Source organism: Geotrypetes seraphini, chromosome 6 (assembly GCF_902459505.1).
Source record: "Geotrypetes seraphini chromosome 6, aGeoSer1.1, whole genome shotgun sequence".
Lineage (NCBI taxonomy): Eukaryota > Metazoa > Chordata > Amphibia > Gymnophiona > Dermophiidae > Geotrypetes > Geotrypetes seraphini.
In genome coordinates, this window is record NC_047089.1 from 184,571,610 (window position 1) to 184,595,548 (window position 23,939).

Here is a 23,939-nt window from a genome sequence, read left to right on the forward strand (position 1 = left end):
AGGCTTTATTTTAGTCATGGTCAATGTAAAACAAACCTGTTTGGAAATACAATCTGTGACAGGAGGCTGGGCTCAGAAATAATGACCTTTTTCATTCTTTTGGCCAGTTGTAGTATGGCCTTTCAAAAAGATTGCAACATAGAAACATGATGGCAAATAAAGGCTAAATGGCCCATCCAGTCTGCCCATCCGCAGTAACCATTATTTCTTCCTCCCTCTAAGAGATCCCACGTGTCTATCCCACGCTTTCTTGAATTCAGACATAGTCTCTATCTCCACCACTTCTTCCAGGAGACTGTTCCGTGTACCTACCATCCTGTCTGCAAAAAAGTATTTCCTTAGATTACTCCTGAGCCTATCACCTCTTAACTTCATCCTATTTCCACTCATCCCAGAGCTTCCTTTCAAATGAAAGAGACTTGACTGATGTGCATTTATGCCACATAGGTATTTAAACGTCTCTATCATATCTCCCCTCTCCCACCTTACCTCCAAAGTATACATATTGAGAACTTTAAGTCTGTCCCCATATGCCTTATAATGAAGACCATGCACCATTTTAGTAGCCTTCCTCTGGACCAACGCCATCCTTTTTATATCTCTTTGAAGTTTCAGTCTGCAGAATTGTACACAATATTCTAAATGAGGTCTTATACAGGGGTATAAATAGCTCCTTTTTCCTACTAGCCATACCTCTTCCTATGCACCCTAGCATCCTTCTAGCTTTTGCCATCACCTTTTCAACCTGTTTGGCCACCTTAAGATCAACACATACAATCACACCCAAGTCCCGCTCTTCTGTCGTGCACATATGTTCTTCACCCCCTAAACTGTACTGTTCCTTTGGGGTTTTGTAGCCCAAATGCAAGACCTTGTATTTCTTAGCATTAAATTTTAGCTGCCAAATTATGGACCATTCTTCAAGCTTCGCTAAGTCTATCTTCATGTTATTCACACCATACGGGGTGTCTACTCTAATGCAGATTTTGGTATCATCCACAAAGAGGCAAATCTTACCTGACAGCGCTTCAGCAATATCGCTTATAAAAAGAACAGTCCCAACTTGAGGCACACTATTGGTAACATCCCTTTCCTCAAAGCGATCTCCATTGACCACTACCCTCTGTCATCTTCCACTCAACCAGTTCCTGACCCAGCCCTTCACTTTGGGGTCCAGTTTATTTATTAGATGTCTGTGTGGAACACTGTCAAAGGCTTTGCTAAAATCTAAATACAACACATCTATCCAATTCTCTTGTCACCCAGTCAAAGAAATTGATCAGATTTGTTTGACAAGAGAATCCATGTTGCCTCTGATCCTGTAATCAACTAAATTCCAGAAACTCTCTGTTTTAAAAGCGTTTCCATTAATTTGCCTACCACAGAAGTCAGACTTACTGGCCTGTAATTCCCTACTTCTTCCTTACTTCCACTTTTGTGTAGAGGGATCATATCTGCCCTTCTCCAGTCCTCTGGTACCACACCCAACTGTAGAGAAGCATTGAAAAGGTCAATCAGTGGAGCCACCAGAACTTCCTTAATTTCCTTCAGCATTCTCAGATGCATACCATCCATCTCCATCACTTTGACTACCTTTAATTTAGCTAGCTTCTCACGAACACAACCCTCTGGAAATCGATCAGGGTCTGCTATTCCTCCATCCCTATTCTCATTTGTCTTCTGTGGTCCCATTCCCGGCACTTTAGCCGTGAACACAGAACAGAAATATTTGTTAAGCAATTCAGTCTTTTCTTTATCAGCGTCTACATATTTTGTGCATTCGTGCCACAGAGGTATTTAAACGTTTCTATCATATCTGTCCTCTCCTGCCTTTCTTCCAAAATATACAGTACATACTGAGATCTTTAAGTCAATCCCCCATATGCTTTATGATGAAGACCACTGACCATTTCATTAGCCACCCTCTATTTATATCTTTTTGAACGTGCAATCTCCAGAATTATACACAGAATTATAAATGAGCTCTCTTTGGAAACATATAGAGTTACTATCATCTCTTTTTTCCTACTGGCTATTCCTCTCCCTATGGTTTATGCTATGGACTATTTACCTGTTTAGCCATCTTATGATAATTTGATATGATCACCCTCAAGCCCCGCTCTTCTTTTATGCAGAGAAATACTTTTTCCCTTATACACCACAGTTCTTATAGGTTTATGTAGCCCAAATATATGACTCTGCATTATATCTTAGCTACCTAATTCTATACCATTCTTCAAGCTTTGCTAGGTGCTCCTTAGGTTATCCACACCATCAGGGGAGACTATCCTATTGCAGATTTTGGGATTATCAGCAAAGAGGCAAACCTTATCAGATAACCCTTCCATGTTATCACTTACAAAAATGTTTAAAATAATCAGACCATGAACTGATCCTTGATGCACACTACTGGTAACCTCCCTTTCCTCAGAGTGATCTCCATTTACCACTACCCTTTTTAGTCTTTCACTTAACCAGGGCACTCAGTTTATTTATAAGCCATCAATGGGAAACTGTCTAAGACTTTGCTAAAATTTTAGTACACCACATCTAGCACTCTCCTTCAATCCACTCTCTGGTCACCCATCAAAGCAATTATTCAGATTTCTCTGACAAGACCTGCCTCTAGTAAATTTATGCTGTCTCAGGTCCTGAAATCAACTGGATTTCAGAAAATTCACTATTCTCTGTTTTAGAAGGTTTTCTATTAATTTACTTGTCACATAGGTCTGTAGTTTACAACCTTCTCCTTACTTCTGCTTCTGTGGAAAGGAACCATATCTGCCTTCTAAATTCCTCTAGGATCACTTCTGACTCTAGAGAAGCATTGGAGAGGTCAAACTGTGGAGCCACCAGAATTTCCCTTTCAATTTTCTCAGATGTATGCTATCTGGCCCCATTACTTTGACCAATTAGTTTATCCAGCTCCTCATGAACAAGGTCCTCTGAAAATCATTCAGGATCTATCACTGTTTCATTCCCATTTGTGTTTGTCTTCTGCAGTCCTACTTCTCCTGGTCCTTCAAGTGAAAATAAAGAGCAGAACTAGTTTCAAGTTACAAGTTTATTTAAGGCTTGATATACCAACCATCAATGTATCTGGACGGTTTACAATGTTAAGAATTAAAAAAAAAAAAAAAAACCTGTTAAATTTTAAAAATCTAATTAATATGATATAAAACTAAAACAAATTTGGACTTTTTAGAGACGAAAGGTACTAGGGGGTAGGGATGTTTTAATTACAATATATAAAAAAAAAATAAGAGGAAGGATAGAGGGGTAGGGAATAATGAGAGAAAGATAGGGATGGCATTTCTTAAAAAAGAAAAGAAAGATAAAAAGTTTTTTTTTTTCTCCACTTGTTGATAGGCATCTTTAAAAAGAAATGTTTTAAGATTTGTTTTAAATTTATTTAGGGAGTTTTCGTTACGGAGATAAAGAGGCATTGAGTTCCAGAGCGAGGGTGCGACTACAGAAAAGATGGAATTTCTAGTGTAGAATAGGTCCTTGATTGAGGGTACTGTCAATAAGTTTTGATTCGTAGATCTAAGGACCCTAGAAGGGGTGTGAGGAATGAGATATTTGGCTAGGAATACTGGAAGGTGAGAGGTCTTTATTTAAAAAGTTAATAGAAGAATTTTATATGTAGTTCGGTGGGAAACCATGTAATTTTCGAAAGAGCGGGGTAACGTGATCATATTTTTTGGCTTTATAGATAAGTTTGATTACGGTGTTTTGGATTAATTGTAATCTGTGGGTTTCTTTCTGAGTTATGCCATGAGAAAGAGAGTTACAATAGTCTATGTGTGAAATGATTAAAGAATGAATTAGGATTTGGATCGAAGATCGTTCTAGAATAGAAGTTATAGAATGAATTAAATGGAGTTTGTAGAAACTTTTTGGTCAGGGAACTAATTTGATCATGATAAGTAAGGTCTCTGCGGCCTTTGACACGATTGACCATCAACTTCTTATAGCCAGACTTCAATCCATCGGTGTCACTGATCAAGTTCTTTCATGGTTTAAATCCTACTTAACAGATCGCTCTTCTGCCGTCTTCTTTAAAGATTCAACATCTAAATCATCAACAACTACTTATGGGGTTCCTCAAGGGTCTATTCTCTCTCCGTTATTATTTAATATTTTTCTTGCTCCTTTAATTACTCTATGTCAATCCGTGGGTTTTCAAGTTTTTGCATATGCAGATGATATTCAGCTCCTGCACCCAATAGATACCAATAAAATATCTGATATCCGAGAGATCAGTGAGAAACTCGACCAGGTTCATCAATGGCTAAATACAAATAAACTCGCTCTTAACATCAAAAAAACAAACGTAATGCTCTTCCCATGGAAAGACAATTCTACTCTCATGGCACCTCTCACCATAAAAAATGTTGCCCTACAAATAGTCAATAAAATAAAAATCTTAGGGGTGATTTTTGACACCAAACTGAACTTCCATGAACATATTAGTAATACTGTTAAAACTACCTTTTACAGATTACGCAGGATTCGATCCATTTCAAAATTTTTATGTCCAAAATCATTAAACATTCTCATTCACTCTTTAGTGATTTCTAAATTAGATTACTGCAATGCTCTCTTTAAAGGTATATCACTAACCGAACTCAAACGCCTACAAATTATTCAAAATGTTTCCATAAAACTCATTACTGTCAGCCTAGCTGTCGCTACCAGCATTTTAGTTGGCATTACTTATGTCAGCAAAGGCTTATGGGAGATTATATCAATCTGACCCTGGCATGGGAAGGCAGATAGACCCTTAAGGCAGGGAGACTGTGTTACGTTTCCCTGATTGAATCATGACTAGCTAAAAGGTGTTAATGTCTGATTAAGAGGGTGCTTAGGACAATGGCCTGCTTGAATGGGACAAAGAAGCCAGAGACTTAATCCCATCACCATGCTTACAGGTTTCTCACCCTCCTTTGTTAATTAAATTAACCATTGTCTCAAACAGTTTGCAAGTTCTAAACAGAAAGATACTGGGAGATACAATATTTTCTCTATTCAGAATAAGATTCCAAGGTATAAAAGCCTGCTCTCTGCTCTATGAAGAAAGCTCTCTCTTTTCCTATCAAGCTATCATGGGAGGGGTCTTGGCTCTCCCTCTCTCTGTCTATACTTCCCTTTATCTACGGAACACGAAGCTTCCTAGAACTGCAAGCTTCTATGTCCCTCTCTGCCTCTGACCTCTGTAAGGCAGTGAGGCTGCTTGCTCTCTGCTTAATTGTAATGCTTATAAATATTACTTTTCTGTAAGACTATTTCTATAATATATTCTTTATATAATCACCCCTGGCTGTGCTTCTTATTTGATTCTATCCCTAATGAAACTTCTGTGAAGGAACTGAACCTGGGACCTGGCGTTTGTCAGTACGCCTTTCACTTAACCCCTACCACCTAATATTGTGGGGGCCACTTTCAAACTGACAATTACTAAATCCAGAAAATTTGATCACGTTACACCCCTTTTAAAAAACGCACATTGGCTTCCAGTTATCCATCGGATAACATACAAACTTTGTTTACTTGTCTTTAAGTCTCTATTTTACAAGACTCCAGCATTCATATACAAGCTATTAATACCATATCATCCAAGCAGGACCTTAAGATCTATTGAGCAAAATTTATTGACCATTCCTTCCTTGAAGATCATTAATACTAGACAACAGTTTATCTTTTCAGTAACCGCTCCACAGACTTGGAACGCTCTTCCAATTTATTTAAGAATGGAGCAGGATTTAGGGAAATTTAAAAGCAATTTAAAAACATTTCTTTGTAACGATGCTTTTAATATTTAATTCAATAATTTTAAGGCCAGTGATTTTATTACCCTATGATTTAATGTAATATGTTTCCCTATTGTGTTTTTCCTTTGTTTTGCTTTTCTTTAATTAATTGTATTTCAAAACCCTATCTTACCTTATGTAATGAGAACATGTACCAAGTAATTACCCAATGTTATTATTTAAGTTTGTATTGTTTGTCTCTCATTGAATGTATTTTAAAATGTTCATCGCTTAGAATATTGATTAAGCGATTAATCAAGAGAAATAATAAACTTGAAACTTGAAGATGACTCCTAGAAGTTTGAGTTTAGGTACTATTTGGAGGGGAACTGAATCGATAGATATTTGTCCAATTAGAGAGTCCTTATTTTTGTAAGGGAATAGAATCCCTCGAGATTTAGCTATGTTAAGTGATAGTCTATTAGTTCAGAGCCAAACACTGATTTTGTCCAGTTTAAGATTGATTTCTTGGATGTCACTAATATTGGCCGGGTTGAGTGGGTAGAGGAGTTGAATGTCGTCGGCGTAGGCAAAAGGGGTGAATCCAATAGATTGAGCTCATGTTAAAGTGGGACTAAGAAGATATTAAATAGTAGAGGCGAAAGAATAGAGTCCTGTGGCACACTGTAAGTTTGAGAGATTGGGGCAGAAGAGATTCCTTTGGAGTGAACTTGAAAGTTCCTATCAGCAAAGTAAGAAGAAAACCAAAGAAGAGCTGAATCAGTTATTCTGCTGTCTTTGAGACGGTTGAGGAGTAAGTCATGGTCGATTGTATCAAAGGCAGCCGATAGATCAAGAGATATCAGAAGAACTGATTTCCCATGGTCCTGATAATATAAGATAGTCGTAGTGAGACCTAGTAGAGATAGTTCAGTTGAATGGTTAGAACGAAATCCAGTTTGATTTGGGTGTAGTGCGTTTGTTTGTTCAAAGAATTCAGAAATCTGAAAGAAGATAATTTTTTCCATAAGTTTGGAAATGAATGGTAGGTTAGTGATGGGTCTATAATTGGAACTGAGAATTTCATCAAGATTTGGGGTTTTTTAGTTTGGGAAATACTAGAGCTGATTTCCAATATTTTGGCACAGTATTACTTGAGAGGCTTTTGATAACCATTTCTAAAAGAAGTGGACCAAATATTGGAAAAAAATTTATAGCACGGTGGGACGGATGTTCTCGAGAGGATTATTAGAAGTGTTCATGGTTTGGATAGTTTCCTGTAGCTCTGCTAATGAGGGGGACTTGAACTTAGAAAGTGAACTAAAAGGAAGATGGTGGACCTGATTCTGCAATTCCACCTTATTTTTACCAGCTTCTACATATTCCTCCCGTTCAATTTTGAGTCTCACAATGCTAGTTTTGAACTTCCTTTCATCACTAAGCTATCTAAAAAAATGTCTTGTCCCCCCTATTTTACCTTATTGGCTATTTTTTCTTCCATTTGCATCTTTGCTTTCTCAACTACTTTACCGGCTTGTCTTAGGGCACCTTAGTAAAAGGAGCCCTTAGCTTTTCCACATATTGTTGACTGTCTTCTTTATAAAATCTCTTTTAGTTTATGAAGGCTAACATCCTTTTCAGTTACAAATTTTTAGGATCAAAGTGGACTTCTATTCTTCTTACTTTTATTTACTTTCTTTTCAAAAATATGCAATGCCCTTAAAATAGCTCTTTTAGGTTTTGCCCTCTGCTTTTTTTTTTTACTTCCTCCAGTTGTTCCCATGTAGACAGCAATTACTTGAAGTAATCCCCCATATGAACAACTTTCACTTTTGAATAAACCCTCTCTACACCTATCTTAATATCAAACCATACCATCTACTGATCACTGGATGCCAGATGATCATCCACTATAACCTCTGAAACACTCTCTCCATTTATGAGCACTGTCCAGTATAGCCCTATCCCACATAGATTCCATTAACAACTGCTGAAATCTAGGATCTGTCTTACATCATAACAACATAAGAGTTGCCATACTGGGACAGACCAAAGATCTATCAGGCCCAGCATCCTGTTTCCAACTATAGCCAATCCAGGTAACAAGTGCCTGGCAAATCCCAAACAGTAAAACAGATTTTAAGCTTCTTTTCCTAGAAATAAGCAGTGGATATCTGCAAGTCCATCTTAATAATGGTCTATGGATTTTACTTTTAGGAAATTATATAACCCTTTTTTAAACCCTGCTAAGCTAACTACTTTTACCACATTCTCTGGTAATGAATTCCAGAGTTTAATTACACATTGAGTAAAGAAACAGTTTCTCCAGTTTGTTTTAAATCTACTTCTTAGTAGCCTCATTGCATGCCCCCTAGTCCTAATATTTTTTGGAAAGAGTAAACAAGTGATTCACATCTACCCATTCCACTCCACTCAGTATTTTATAGACCTCTATCATATCTCTCCTGAGCCATTTCTTCTCCAGGCCCTAGGCGCTTTAGTCTTTCCTCATAAAGAAGTTGTCCTATTCTTTTACCATTTTGTCGCCCTTTTCTGTACCTTTCCTAATTCTTCTATATCTTCTTTGTGATGCGGCAACCAGAATTGCACACAGTATTCAAAGTGCAGCTGCACCATGGAGTGATACAAGGACATTATTACATTCTCATCTTTTTTTTCATTCCTATTTGCTTTCTTAGCTGCTTCCATACACTAAGCTAAAGGTTTCATTGTATCCTCAATGATGAGCACCTGGATCCTTTTTCTGGGCAGTGACTGCTAAGGTGGAACGCTGAATCATGTAGCTATAGTTCAGGTTACTCTTCCCCCCCTGTATCACTTTGCACTTGCTCACATTAAATATCATCTGCCATTTTGATGCCGTCTCCCAGTCTCACAAAATCTTCTTGCAATTGAACAATTTTGTGTCATCAACAAATGTTATTATCTCAATAGTTATTCCCATCTCTAGATCATTGATAACTATGTTAAAAAGTAGCAGTCCCACCCAAGCACAGACCTCTGGGGAATCCCAATATTTACACTTCTCCATTGAGAAAACTGACCATTTAGCCTTACTTTCTGTTTTCTATTTTTCAACCAGTTCTTAATCCATAATAGGACATTACCTCCTATCCCATGACTTTCTAAATTCCTCAGAAGTCTTTCATGAGGTACTTTGTCAAATGCCTTTTGAAAATCCAGATACACAGCATTGACTGACTCACCTTTATCCACATGTTTATTCATCTCTTCGAAGAAATGTAGTAGATTGCTGAGACAGGCTTTCCCTTGACTATATCTATGTTGGCTTTGTCTCATTAATTTATGCTAATGTATATACCCTATAATTTTGTTCTTTATAATTGTCTCTACCATTTTGCCCAGCACTGATGTCAGATTCACCTCTGGAATCCTTTTAAAAAAGTGGTGTTATGTTAACCACTCTCCAATCTTCTGGTACCATGCTAGATTTTAAAGATAAATTACTAACAATAGCTCTGCAAGTTCATTTCTATCAGCACTCTTTGATGTATACCATCTAGTCCAGGCAATTTGCTATGCTTGAATTTGTCAAATTGCCTCACTACATCATCCAGATTTATTTCAGTTTCTCTGACTCATCAGCATTGAATATCATTTCTGGAATTGATCATCCTTAGTGAAGACCAAAGCAAAGAATTCAGAAGCCTCTCCTTCTAGGGATGCTCCAATCAACCTTGTAGTCCCCTTGTAAAATAGGGAATACATATTGGCATTCCTCCTCCATGCCCATATATAAATGACAGCTTTCTAAAACTGCTATTGGCAAATATAGGTGATCTACATGTTTAAAAGCTGCTATTCAAGTTTCAAGTTTATTTAAATCTTGATATACCACTTATGAAAAGTCTAAGCGGTTTACAAATTAAGTAAAAATGGCTACAAAGACAAATACAGGGAACAAAACAACCAGATTAGTAGATACATTAGGGAAGGATGGGATAAATACAATATATTTAAAGAGAAAGAAGTCAGAGGTAAGGCACATTAGGGAAAGGGCAAAAATGGTAAAATTATCCTATTCTGATCTAATTTTATTAAATAAGAAGAAATAAAAGAAGAAAATGTATTTGTCCTATATGTTATATGCGACCTTAAATAGGAAACTTTTAAGATTAGCTTTAAATTTAGTTAAGGAAGTTTCTTGGCGGAGATAAGAGTCATGGCATTCCATAGAGTAGGGGCCATAACAGAGAAGCTAGATTTGCACATTATGTCATAAAAGATATGTTGTAATGAGGGATAGAGAGGAGATTTTGATGGTTTGAACGTAGTGTTCTTGTGATATTATATGGAAGCAGTAGTGGGCTTGCTTCTAAAATGAGGGCAATATGTAGAAATAAAATAAAACCATAAAGGAAAAATGTAACCTGTTCTTCCTCACATCTGATCTGAGGAAGAAGGGGTTACTTTTGAAAGTTAATCATAAACTACATTAAGGGCTCCTTTCACAAAGCCGCATTAGCGGCTTTATCGCACGCACCTTTTTAGCGTGCGCTAACCCCTGCGCTAGCTGAAAAACTACCGCCTGCTCAAGAGGAGGCGGTAGCGGCTAGCACGGCTGGCAAATTAGCGTGCACTATTACGCGCGTTAATCGTTAACACGGTTTCGTAAAAGGAGCCCTAAGTTAGTCCAATAAAAAAGGTATTACACTTCTCCCTCTGTATTTGCGGTTTCAGCAATTGCGGTTTCAATTATTTGCGGGTTTTAGCTTGCTGGCACCTCCCCTCAAATTACATCAGTTTGCATAGGGAAATCGCTGATTCCAAGCGTTTATAAAGAAAATCGTTGATTCCCAGCACTTTCTTCACCGTGTTTTGCCTCTCCTTCAGGAACAGGCCAGGTCTCCCGCCAAGTTATTCACGGTTTCACCATACTCACGATGGTTTTTAATAGAAAACAGCGAATAATGTATGAGAAAGTTATTTGCGGTTTTCTTAATCCCCTATCACAGCAAATATGGAGGGAGAAGTGTATATTTTTCCTTTTTGCTTTTATTTCTACATACTGTATTACCTTGAAGAGTGGACTAACACAGCCACCATAGCTTTTCACTTAAAATGAGGGCCTACATCTGCCTTATGGAACATCTTGCCCTACCTATGTCCCAGGTTAATCTTCACTGAGGCAGAGATAGAGAGCAACTGACTAACCCACTACACACTGATGTATAATAACTGAATTTTCTTTTATACATAAAAGGAGTTTTCCAAGGAGCTGGAGAATATCAGCGGTGAGTCGGAGCGCTTTATCTTTTGGCAGAATAAAAGTGGTTCCAATGTGACATTTCAGTCACAAACCAATGACAACTTTTTCATTGCCACATCAAAGGATAAGCAAGATGTTGGCATGGTGAATGACAAGAATTCAAAAGGCATTATAGAGTTTGAGGTTTATGGTTGTAATAGTAAAATTCAAGCTAAGATATTAAAGATTATCGAGATATATTTATAGCACAATACTCTCTAACATTACAAATTTTAAGATGCAGTAGTCCATTGGGATTCTCTATTTGCTTTGCTAAAAAAATACAAAAGGAATTGACCCCAAAATATCCACAGAGAAGAAAATCCAGAGAAAAACAAAAAAACTCTGTAGAGTGACGATGTTCCTAAATGGACTTTATTTGAAAGTGTCAAAATCCCAAAGGTACACTGAAATCATCTACATAAAATAAATTCATCCACATAAAAATAATTCATCCACATAAAAATGCAAGCAGTGTCTTACTTCCGGCTCACCACACAGTTGTTTCCCGCGTATTCACCTTTATAGGACCCCCAGGGACCCCTGAAGAAGACTTTTTGTCAAAATGCGGACCATGTTGGGTCCTGTATCCCTAGCGGACTAGGTCCTTTAAGGCTCTTATGTGGATGATTTCAGTGTACCTTTGGAACTTTGACACTTTCAAATAAAGTCCATTTAGGAACATCGTCACTTCACTTTGTTTTGCTAAAAAAAAATACTACATGCTGAACTTCTGTAGCAACCAACAACAAACAGTCATCATTTGTTAAAGATGTATAAATTAAACTACAAGAAAGTAAGCAAACAAGCACATTCCAGAAAAAAAGAGAAGAAGATGCAGAAAATTCAGAATATTGCTACAATGCCTGATTATTGTGGATTTGTAATTCTTTGTATCTTTCCTTGTGGTCCAAGTAGGGTTACCAGATTTTGCATCTGGAAAAAGAGGATGTGTGGCGCAATGCACAGATGCACTCCAGGCTCAGCCCCAATCCCGACAGCTTTTCAAAACCCGGCCAAAGTGCTGGGTTTTGAAAAGCTGTCCAGATGCACGGACAGTCCTCTATAAAGAGGACATGTCCAGGTAAATCCAGATGTCTGGTAACCCTAGGTCCAAGCCTACAATATGGACAAGCAAAATGTCTAATAGATTTAAGTTAGACTTTGGGCTCCGTTTACTAAGGTGCACTAGTGTTTTTAGCACATGCAGCAGATTAGCGCACGCTAACGCCACACTCAATGCTGGCATTAGCGTCAAGCGCCCGCGACATTGTAGCACACGCTATTCCACACTTTAAAGCCCTAACGCAGCTTAGTAAAAGGAGCTCTTTGTTTTGTGATGTTATTTTTCCAGCCTATCCTATTACATATATGGTTTTTAAATCTGGCCACTTGCCTCCCTGAAGCAGCCCTCAGCAAAATATGGACCATGTCAGAATCTCTTGAACGAATTGATGTTTAGTTATTTACTGTTTGCTATTAAGTATAAAACATTTTTTTTTGATTAGATCATTTTTGATTTATGTTTTGAGGGACTTGCTATATTTGAATAAGTTGTTTATTGAGTGTGTATTGATTAGAATTTAGAGACCTCATGGTCCAATATCAACAAATTTTAAACATTTGGACTGAAGCAGAAGAGACTCTGATGCAATTTCATGACTCTTCTAATGCATCCATCCTTTAATGCAGTTCAGGAAGGGATTAAAAACTGCTTTATTTGAACGTTATTTTGTCAAGCAAGGTAAGTTGTTAGCTGCTTGAGTTTAGGGGCTCCTTTTACAAAGGCGCGCTAGCGGTTTAATGCGTGTAATACCGCGCGCTATACCGCCGGCCGCGCTAGCCGCTACCGCCTCCTCTTGAGCAGGCGTTAGTTTTTAGGCCAGCGCGGGGTTAGCGTGTGATGAAAAGTCACGCGCGTTAACCCCACTAGCGCGGCTTAATAAAAGGAGCCCTAGGTATTTTGTTGAGTTGTTAACATTAAGGCAATTTGTTTGTCTTGTTAATGATTGTCTGTGTCTTATGTGATGGAGACAGGGTTTGTTTCTGAGACTGTGTGTATTTTTGTGTTTTTAATGTTTTATTAAGTATGTAATGATTTTGTTACCCACTTAGAATTGTGGATTATACATATTTAAATAAATAAATAAATAAGTTTAAATCACCTCAACACGTTTCTCAACACCTTAGTTTTTTTTAACAATGGACATCTACAAACATCTACTGTCACAGTTCCAGCTTCCATCCTTCACATACAAATGAAGTATTTTGAGGAGTCTGTTCTATAGAGGAATGTAGGGGCCTACCTTCCTTATAGAAAATTAGCCTAACCAAGTATATGTCTGCCCAGGAGGCTTCAGTACTTATGCCAGCCATAAAACTGGTATAAGTGTTAGTGCAAAAGTTTATAAACACATGTAACTTACAATATTCTCTAAGTTATGCATATAAGTTTGAGCTCTGATGCAATATAGAATATGTGCATATTTGCAGAATAGCACTTAAGTAAAATTATGGCATTTATGCGCATATATGTGCCACATTCCGGACCATTCTTCAGGCTTCACTAGGGGGGTGGCCTAGGGGATGCACTGGGAGATGGGCCTAAGATTCAGGTTGGCTCAGGTGCCTAAGGCCCCTCCTACAGTAGGTGCTTTAAGTGCCTGGACCAATGAGTTCCTTAAGCACCTCCCCAGTGCATCCCAAGATGCACTGGGAAGGAGCAGGCCCACCATTGCAGCAAATGCAGGCCTGCTGGCCAGACACAGGCATGAGCCATCCGGCTGGCCACCTAAATCAGGTTAAGGGGGCTCCTGGTAGGGGTGAAGAGGTCCAGGAGGGTGTGAACATTTGGGGGGTGTACTTTTGATGGTCGGGGGGGTGTTGTCAGGAGGGGCTGGGCATCCATCCTGCCAGCGAACTTTCGGGGTGAGTTTTGCGGGTGTTGGCAAGAGGAACTGGGCATCCCTCCTGTTGTGAACATTTGGAGGGGTTTGCGGGTGTCAGCAGGAGGGACTGGGCATCCCTTCTGCCGTGATCATTGGGGGTGTTTGTGGGTGTCAGCAGGAGAGATTGGGCATCTCTCCTGCAGCAAATGGGGGTGGGGGGGTGGACGGTTCCATGATTCTATAACCAGTGCTTATGACAGATGCCAGTTAGAGAATCATACTTTTAAGTGAAGGACTGGTCCCTCCCATGCCTAAAAGGTCTTGTTTTGGGGCATTTGGGACTTAGACGATTTTCTTTTTTTTTAGAATAGGGCTTAAACATACATGTAGTGGCAGTCTGGGCGATTAAACTCCTAAACGTAGGCCATTCTTGAAAAACCCCCAAAACACATTTTGGATATTTTTTTTCAAGAATGGACATTTCCCTGTTGCCTACTTTGGGCGCCTAAGGCCTTAGGTCAAAACAGGACTTAGACGTTTGTTTTGATTATGCCCCTCTACTGTATGCATCTTTCTCTACTGAAGAAACATATAAAAGTAGAACTCCAAGTGTTAGCAAGGTGGAGTCTTGTCATCTCAGACAGAATGTGTACAGATGGCAATGCCTCTCCTCTCCAGGGAGAGCTCTGCTCTCGTGCCTCAGACAATGTTTCTAGCATGAGAGTACAGCTCCCAAATCTGCCTCTGCCTGAGACTGTTGTTCTTTGCCTGAAACGTTAGTGTGTTTGTTTATTATATATAAGATTTGTCCTGAGTTCTGGGTGCTAAAGGATTAGTGTTAATTTCTATTTTGTATGTGTGAGTACAAGCCAACCAGAATAATAAGGAATAAACGGGAATTGTAACTGTGCACTGAGCGAGTCTGAGATACGTGTTCAGGCCAAAGGACAGCTCTAAGATACGTTACATCTTCTGGAGCATAGCTGAGGCCTAATAGGACATTCATTGGGGACTAGCTACACAGAAGAGAGCACAGGTTTGGGTCATTGCCAGCCCTGACTTAGAGACTGAACTTTATACTGCTTCCTTGTTTGAGAAATAGGGCCTTAGTAAGAACATCAGGTTACACCAGGCATTTCAAACTCAAACCCTTTGCAGGGCCACATTTTGGATTTGTAGGTACTTGGAGGGCCCGCAGAAAGAATAGTTAATTTCTTCTTATTAAAGAAATGACAATTTTGCATGAGGTAAAACTCTTTATAGTTTATAAATCTTTCCTTTTGGCTAAGTCTTAATAATAATATTATAATTTATAGCTAAAGAGACATATGAACAAGAAACTGTTTTATTTTACTTTTGTGATTATGATAAACATACTGAAGGCCTCAAACTAGTACCTGGCGGGCCGCGAGTTTGAGACCACTGGGCTACACAGTTGTGATGCTGTACTCTGCACAGAGAGGGCTACTGCCCACTGCCTTCATCAGTATGTGTCAAGATACAAGAACAAAAGTACACAAGCATCGCCATAATGGGACAGATCAAAGGTCCATCAAGCCCAGTATCTTGTTTCCAACAGTTGCCAATCCTGGCCACGGCACAGTAATTTTCTTTCAGGAGCTTGTCCAAACCTTTTATAAACCTTACTGCGCAAACTGCTTGTACCACATTCTCTGGCAACAAATTCCAGAGCTTAATTGCACATTGAGTGAAGGCACATCGAGGGCACAGCTATCTCCAAGTATGCATGTTACAATCCAATCAGAACACCTCATCTTAGCCAAATTCCGAGTACTGCATCACCCTGCACCGTCGCTTTTCCTCATGGAAATTCCTTTCCAATGTTAAATGAAATTCTATCTGACAAATGTCTCTATAATGTAATTCTGTAGCTTTAACTCTGTGTCTGTGTGTGCACTGAAGCAGATCCTGCTTGGTAGCCTATCACATGATTAATTTTAGTGAAGGATCTGAAAGGTTCAGGCAGTTGCCTCATACCCTATAGACCAGTGAATCACAATTGAGAAATGTGCCACCAAAAAATTGACATAGAAACCTGTTCTTTCCTTAACAATTAGTGTATCTGTGAGTCTTACGTCGGTTCCTGGTAAGATGGTTGAAACACTAATTAAAGATATCATTGTGCAACACCTGGAAAATCACGGCCTAATGAGAGCTAGTCAACAAGGCTTCAGGAAGGGAAAGTCATGTTTGACGAATTTACTTCAATTTTTTGAGCAGGTGAACAAACAAATTGATAGCGGAGACCCGGTGGATATAATATACTTGGACTTCCAGAAAGCGTTCGACAAGGTCCCGCACGCAAGGCTTATGAGGAAACTACTAAGTCATGGAATAGAAGGAGACGTACTCAGATGGATCGACAAATGGCTAGAGAACAGAATGCAGAGGGTAAGCATAAATGGGAAATTCTCGGACTGGGAGAAGGTGACTAGCGGCGTGCCCCAGGGCTCGGTTCTTGGGCCCATCTTGTTCAATATTTTTATAAATGACCTGGAAGACGAAACAACAAGCAATATAATCAAGTTTGCAGATGACACAAAACTATGTCGGGACTGCGAGAAACTTCAGAAGGATCTGAACCAGCTGGAGAAGTAGGCGGAAAAGTGGCAGATGAAATTTAACATAGACAAATGCAAGGTGATGCATCTGGGTAGGAAAAACAAGGAACACGAATATAGAATATTGGGTGTTACATTGGGCAAATGTGAACAAGAAAGGGACTTGGGGGTACTGATAGACAGGGCCCTGAAGCCTTTGGCTCAATGTGCGGCGGCGGCAAAGAAAGCAAACAGGATGTTGGGCATGATAAAGAAGGGGTCACGAGTAGATCGGAGGACGTCATAATGCCGCTTTACAGAGCAATGGTCAGACCACACTTGGAATACTGTGTCCAACACTGGTCTCCATACCTTAAGAAAGATATAGCTCTGCTGGAGAAGGTGCAGAGGCGAGCCACGAAACTAGTCAAAGGTATGGAGAATTTGAGCTACAAAGAATGCCTCGGAAAACTAGGACTGTTCACCCTTGAAAAGAGAAGACTGCGAGGGGATATGATAGAGACTTTTTAAATATTAAAAGGGTTTGACAAAATAGACCAGGAGACAGCATTACTCACTTTTTCAGACGTGACACGGACAAGGGGTCATAGACTGAAACTGAGGGGCAGCAGCTCCAGGAAAAATGTCAGGAAGTTCTGTTTCACACAGAGAGTGGTGGATGCTTGGAATGCGCTCCCGGAGAAGGTTGTGACGGAGACTACCGTTCTGGGTTTCAAGCGCAAGTTGGATGCACACCTTCTTGCAAATCACATTGAGGGATACGGGAAATCAGGGTCTCCAACAAGGAGCACCTAGCTTGGCCTCCACGTGTGCGGGTCGCCGGACTAGATGGACCTGACCTAGGGTCTGATCCAGTGAAGGCGCTTCTTATGTTCTTATGTTCTTTTGTTCTAACTGATACTAGCCTTACCTGCATATGTTCTGGTTCAGTAGGAACTTGTCTAACTTTGTCTTGAATCTCTGGAGGATGTTTCCTCTATAACAGCCTCCGGAAGAGAATTCCAGTTTTCTACCACTCTCTGGGTGAACAAGAACTTTTTTATGCTTGTATGGAATCTATCCCCTTTTAACTTTAGAGAGTGCCCTCTCATTCTCTCTACCTTGGAGAGGATGAACAACCTGTCATTATCTACTAAGCCTATTCCCTTCATTATCTTGAATTTTTCGATTATGTCCCCTCTCAGTCTCCTCTTTTCAAGGGATAAGAGGCCCAGTTTGTCTAATCTCTCACTGTATGGCAATTCCTCCAGCCCCTTAACAATTTTAGTCACTCTTCTCTGGACTCTTTTGAGTAGTACCGTGTCCTTCTTCATGTACGGTGACTAGTGCTGGGCGCAGTATTCCAGGTGAGGGCGTACCATGGCCCGGTACAGTGGCATGATAACCTTCTCCAATCTGTTTGTGATCCCCTTCTTAATCATTCCTAGCATTCTGTTTGCCCTTTTCACCGCCACCGCGCATTGCACGGACGGCTTCATTGACTTGTCAACCAGTACTCCCAAGTCTCTTTCCTGGGGGGTCTCTCCAAGTACTGCACCGGACATCCTATATTCGTGTTTAAGATTTTTGTTACCGACATGCATCACCTTACACTTATTCACGTTAAACCTCATTTGCCATGTCGCGGCTCATTTCTCGAGCATGTTTATGTCACATTGCAGGTCTTCGCAATCCTCCTGCATCTTCACTATTCTGAATAGCTTCATATCGTCTTCAAATTTTATCATCTCATCGTTGTACCAATTTCCAGGTCATTTATATGTTTAATTGTTTTTATTCATTTTCAACGTGCATAAACAACAACAATCGGAGTAAACAATACAGAATACAGATATGTTTGCACAAAATCCAAAATTCCCCTCCCAACCCCCCACCCTCCAACAAAAACCCCCAACTGAAAATCCCTGGTGAGAAGAAAATGTAAAATAGAAATAAAATTGCTATTATGAGTTCAAAAGTCTATTCCGAGCCATTGAGGTAAGGGTCATCCAAAAACGCTCCCAAATCACTGTGAATCTGCGCCCCGATCTCGAGTCAATATCAAAGAAGTGTCTACATTCTAAAGCGGCCTGGGTGATCATCAATGATTTCCATTGACTGTAAGTCGGGGCCTCACAAGCCAGCTACTGCAATAGGATAGTCTTTTTGCCAAGTAATATAGCTCTAGCCAAAAAGGCGGAAAGACCTTTAGGCTTTGGAGAAGTAACATCATAAAAACCAAAGAGCGCTCTTGGGGTCGGGGACCACCTTCGACCCCAAAGAGCCGAAATATAAGAGCCCATTTGATGCCAGAACTGGAGAACAGCAGGACAATACCAAAACATATGGCCCAAGGAGGCATTCACTTGAGCACATTTAGGGCAGTGATGACTTGGAGAAATGCCCATCCTGTAAGCTCGTATAGGAGAAATGTAGAGACGAAGAATAAACTTCAATTGTAGTTCCCAGTGCTGAATATTAGTTGACAATTTTTTCAAAGTTTTGACAACCTGCTGTATCTGATCAGAAGTTAAAGTACATTGTAAATCCTCAGCCCAGGTTTCTGCTAAAATTGCAAAGTTGTGTCCAGGTTGACTGTCACGGATGCCCACATGGTGGAAACGTAGTGGAATGAGTTGCTGTGCAGATAAGCTGAACATTTCAGATAGAGTCTCGTAACAGATGTTCGTCATATGAGCACCAGGCAATGAACGTACATAATGTCGTACCTGAAAGTATGCAAAAAAGTCAGTGGCGGGTAGTCCAAATGTATGTTGTAAGGAAGCAAAAGATGCTATCTGCCCCTCATCTGTGTACAACTGAAAAATGTAACATAACCCTATAGAAGTCCATCGCTGAAAGGACACAGACTGAATACTCGGTGAAAAATCTCCATTCCCCCGAATAGGGAGGAAGGGAGAAATCTTCGGGGACATTTGAAGGCATTTGCATAACCAACGCCAGGTCCGCCTCGCAGGAGCAAAAATTGGATATCGTGCTACCACTAGACGGAGGGCCGGGGCTGCCACATGTAACACATAACTGATATGATAAGGAGCCACTAAGGATAGTTCCAAAGGAGTGGCAGAAAAATAAGATGTACCCCTAAACCAATCATTAATATGCCTCATTTGACAGGCCATTGCATACCATTGAATATTCAAAAGACCATAACCCCCCCCCGTTTTCTAGGTAGGCACATCTTAGAGAAAGTCAGACGTGGCCGTTTGCCACCCCAAACAAACCTCTGTATCCCTCTTATAAGTTGAATCTTAGTAGCATGGGACAATAAAAAGGGGAGAACTTGAAATCTATAGAGCCATTTTGGAAATACTACCATATTGTACAGAGCCACTCTACCTGCCACTGATAAAGGAAAAGCCCGCCAAGTGTGAAACATATTCAAAGTGTCCCCCAAAAGTGATGCCACATTACAATCATATAAAGTGGAAAGATCACGGGGTAACCACACTCCAAGATATTTAATGGAGGTCTGGGCCCAAGCAAAGGGGAAATCACCCACCCAAGTATCCTGTATAGTGGAGGGAAACGCCAAAACTGTAGATTTTTGATAGTTAAGAGCGAAGCCTGAGTAAAAATGAAACTCCTCCAAAGAATGGTGTAGATGAGTAATAGAACGCCGTGGCTGAGTCAATGTAAATAATAAGTCATCCGCGAAAGCCAGAACTTTGACCGTCTGAGACGGAAACGGGACTCCCACTACGTCCGGATCGTTAGAGACCGTTCGTAAAAACGGCTCCAAATAGAGCAGAAAAAGGAGTGGGGATAAGGGACAACCCTGCCGGGTGCCCCTACCAATAGAAAAGGCTTCCGTTATGATATCATTAACTAACAATCGGGCCATCGGTCCGTTATATAAGGTGTGAATCGCTCGAGTATACCAGCCCTCAATACCTATATAATCCAGTACCCCAAACAAATAACCCCAGTCCACCTGATCAAAAGCTCGGGCGGCATCCAGGCTGGCCAACAACATAGGTGTCTTCTGTGATTGAGTATGAGCCATAGCTAGAAGCACCCGACGGACATTATGTACTGCCTGCCTACCTTTCACAAAACCCACCTGTGCTGGACGAGCCAGTCTATCCGCCAAAATTTTTGCCAGAATTTTAATATCAACATTAAGAAGGGAGATGGGGCGATAAGCCTCAGGGGAAGTAGCATCCTTACCCGGCTTTAAAATAAGTGTGATGAGGGCCTCATTGGCACCCGCCGGAAAACTGCCCTCCGTGATAACCTGCGTATAATAATCCCGTAATGGATGACCAATCTGTGAGGATAACAATTTGTAAAATTCGGCTGTAAAGCCGTCGGGTCCAGGGGCAGAATAGTTCCTCTGAAGCTGTATCGCCCTCTGCAATTCTCTAACGGTCAGGGGGGCATTAAGAAGTTCCACATCTGACCCATTCAATTTAGGAAGTCCGGAATCCTCCAAATAATCTCTCAAAAGTCCCCCCCTTCTCGATCCAGGTCATTTATAAATATGTGGTAGAAAACCGGAATGCTCTTCTGGAGTCTGTCATAGGGGAAAACACCCTCCAGGGATTCAAGACAAAGTTAGACAAGTTCCTGCTGAACAAGGATGTATGCAGGTAGGGCTAATCTCAGTTAGAGCACTGGTCTTTGACCAGAGGGCTGCCCCATGAGTGGACTGCTGGGCATGATGGACCACTGGTCTGACCCAGCAGCGGCAATTCTTATGTTCTTATGTTGAAGAGCAGGGTCCAAGCACCAAACCCTGCGGCACTCCACTCGTGACTCTTTTCCAGTCTGAGTATTTTCCATTTACCCCCACTCTCTGTTTCCTATCCACAATCCAGTTTTTAATCCATGTGAGTATTTCACCCGCGATTCCATGGCTCGCAATTTTTCAAAATAGTTGTTCATGCGGAACCTTGTCGAACGCCTTCTGAAAATCCAGATATACAATGTCAACTGAGTCTACCTTGTCTATCTGCCTGTTTACTCCCTCGAAGAAGTGCAGCAAGTTTGTCAAGCAAGATCTTCCTTTGCTGAAGCCATGCTGACTGGTCCTCATCAGATTGTGTCCGTCAAGGTGCTCAATGATGCGGTCCTTTATCAATGCCTCTATCATTATGAACAAGAACTAATGAGTGTTGGAACACTAGGGTGTTAAGGCATCAGTGACAGAATACATAAAGGTTGTGGAAATCCTCATTGCTTGAGATTTGGTCCTTATGCATTTCATGAGGCTCTCACACATACTCTGAATATTACCTGTGGGTGCTTTTCTTGTCAGTAACAATGGAAGATCTTGTAGAATGGGTGAAGGGATTCTTTTTTTTTTGGGGGGGGGGAGCAAACCATGAGGCTTAGGACCCAAGCTCATACCTGGAAGTCTGTCCAAAGTTCCCAAGTAACAATTTGGGCAGTTATGCAGGAGTATAGGTCATGATATAACATATGAGGGATGTGAGACCTATACTTTCATAACCTGTCTGAGCTGGCATGCATATTTCAAGCACTGCATTGATCTATGTATTTTGGAGTAGGATACACTTGTGAATATCGACTTCAGAAGCAATTGAAAGCAGAAGGGTTAATCTGAGAAATAATATAGTGAAACAAGTAAAAGAATGGATGTTCTCCATTTGCAAGAAATGTAAGACTTTATAAAGCAATAGCATTTAAATCACAAGTCAGAAAGATTTGATTTAAATCATGGTTTTCTACAGAAAGACTCATTCTTGCTGGTATAATCTTAATATTTACAATCAAATGAAGGTTTTACTCTTTGGAAAATAACTTTTCAGATTAGTTATACAGTTATATCAACAAATTACTTATTTGGTTATACTATTAGAAATATTGTACATAGATAATTATTGTGAGGTGAACTCTCGCCTGTTTAATAGATTAAGCATTCATATTTGGACAACTTTTCTGCTGTACTTTATTGAAAGGAGAAAAATAACCATTATCTTAATAACAATTTAATAGTTTTGTTTAGCCAAAACAATAACATAATAGCACATGTATTCTTTTATTTGCTTAAACATCCATGTTAAATGATGTGGTTAAACAAAATATATATTTTTTTAAACCCAGACTATCAGCCAATTCCACAAAAGAAAAACTTAAAATACTGTCTTCTGTAGCTCATTCTTCTTCATCTTCTTGTTTGTTCATAATCTGGAAAATAAAATAAGCTTTTTTGCTTTATCGGGTACCAAACGATTTCTCATTTTGTAATGAATGACTCCAAAGGAAGAGAATATTCTTTATAAGCCAGCAGAAGTTTCTGCTTTCTATCAATTTATCAGCCATCAATGCTAAATTCACTTATCTTTAATCCTTGAGACATTAATGTTAAATCCTCTTGTTGTGAGCCACATTGATTCCATGTAAAAAACTGAGGGATACAAGTTGTATTGTATTGTCTGTTAAACATGAAATCATTGCTTCAACAGTCTCTAAATCCAAGTACTTAATAAATGACCTCCACCAGTTCACTGGTATGACTTTCTTTATGACATCTTCGGCAAACATATATTTCTTGAATGGTTCCCCCTTAGCTCTGAAGTTTATTATAGTTGGCATTAGAAATGGATGATTCCTGGATGCCTTTGTCATAGTTAACTCCTCTTATTCAGCACTTAAGTTTTGACTCTGGTACCAGATATTAACAATATTTGCAAAAAAATGAGCTGGAGACAGTGCTTATCCCATTTTTTGCTTGTAATTTAATTCCGTTATCGTGCAGTTTTGTTTTTAAGTGCTCACTCAGTTCCTTCCAAATTTCAACAGCATCAGCAATAAAACAGCTATTTTTCTGTATTTTGTTTAAAGCTTCAGAAATGGGTTTCAGGATTCTCAACATATCTTCAACATTTCTCTTAAGCCCACTGTTGATGATTTTGGTTGTAACAATGCCATCTATTTTCTCTTGATTTTGTGCACAAACTGTTATCAGAATAGGACAGTTCTTGATATACTGCTGAAAACAGTCCATTATAGAGTGGGAAGGAAAGAGAAGTGCTGTTCCTGTGTGATTTCAATCTGCTTGTGGATTGGAAAATTCCGTCTGCAGAATCAGAAAAAAGTAGAGAGATAGTGGATGCCCTTCAAGGTAACAGAATCAACAAGGGAAAAATTATACTGGATCTGGTGCTCACAAATGGGGAAGGTGTCTCTAATGTCCAAGTGGGTGTCCACCTGTGTGGTAGTGGTCATCAAATGATTTGGTTTGCTATAACAACTAAAGTGGAGGGTGGCCACACAAAACTCGAAATCCTGGATTTCAAATGTGTAAACTTTAGCAAAATGGAGGAGCATCTGAAGAAATAGCTAATAGGATGGGAGGATGTAAGAGAAGTGAAAAAACAGTGGTCTAAGATGAAAGGAGCAATAAAAATAGATACAGGAAAATAAATAAAATTAAGAGAAAAAGAAAACCAATTTAGTT

General features: G+C 39.8%; 1 protein-coding gene across 1 annotated transcript in view; it reads left to right on the top strand.

The window, feature by feature from the left end:
- The window catches only part of LOC117362012, a 38,344-nt gene extending 26,914 nt beyond the window's left edge, over nucleotides 1–11,430 (top strand). The window contains exon 7 of the mRNA XM_033947726.1: nucleotides 10,999–11,430. Within this exon, the coding sequence (XP_033803617.1) occupies nucleotides 10,999–11,250 (252 nt within the window). The 3' untranslated portion in view covers nucleotides 11,251–11,430. The remainder of the gene's footprint in view (nucleotides 1–10,998) is intronic.
- The last annotated feature ends 12,509 nt before the right edge of the window (nucleotides 11,431–23,939 follow it).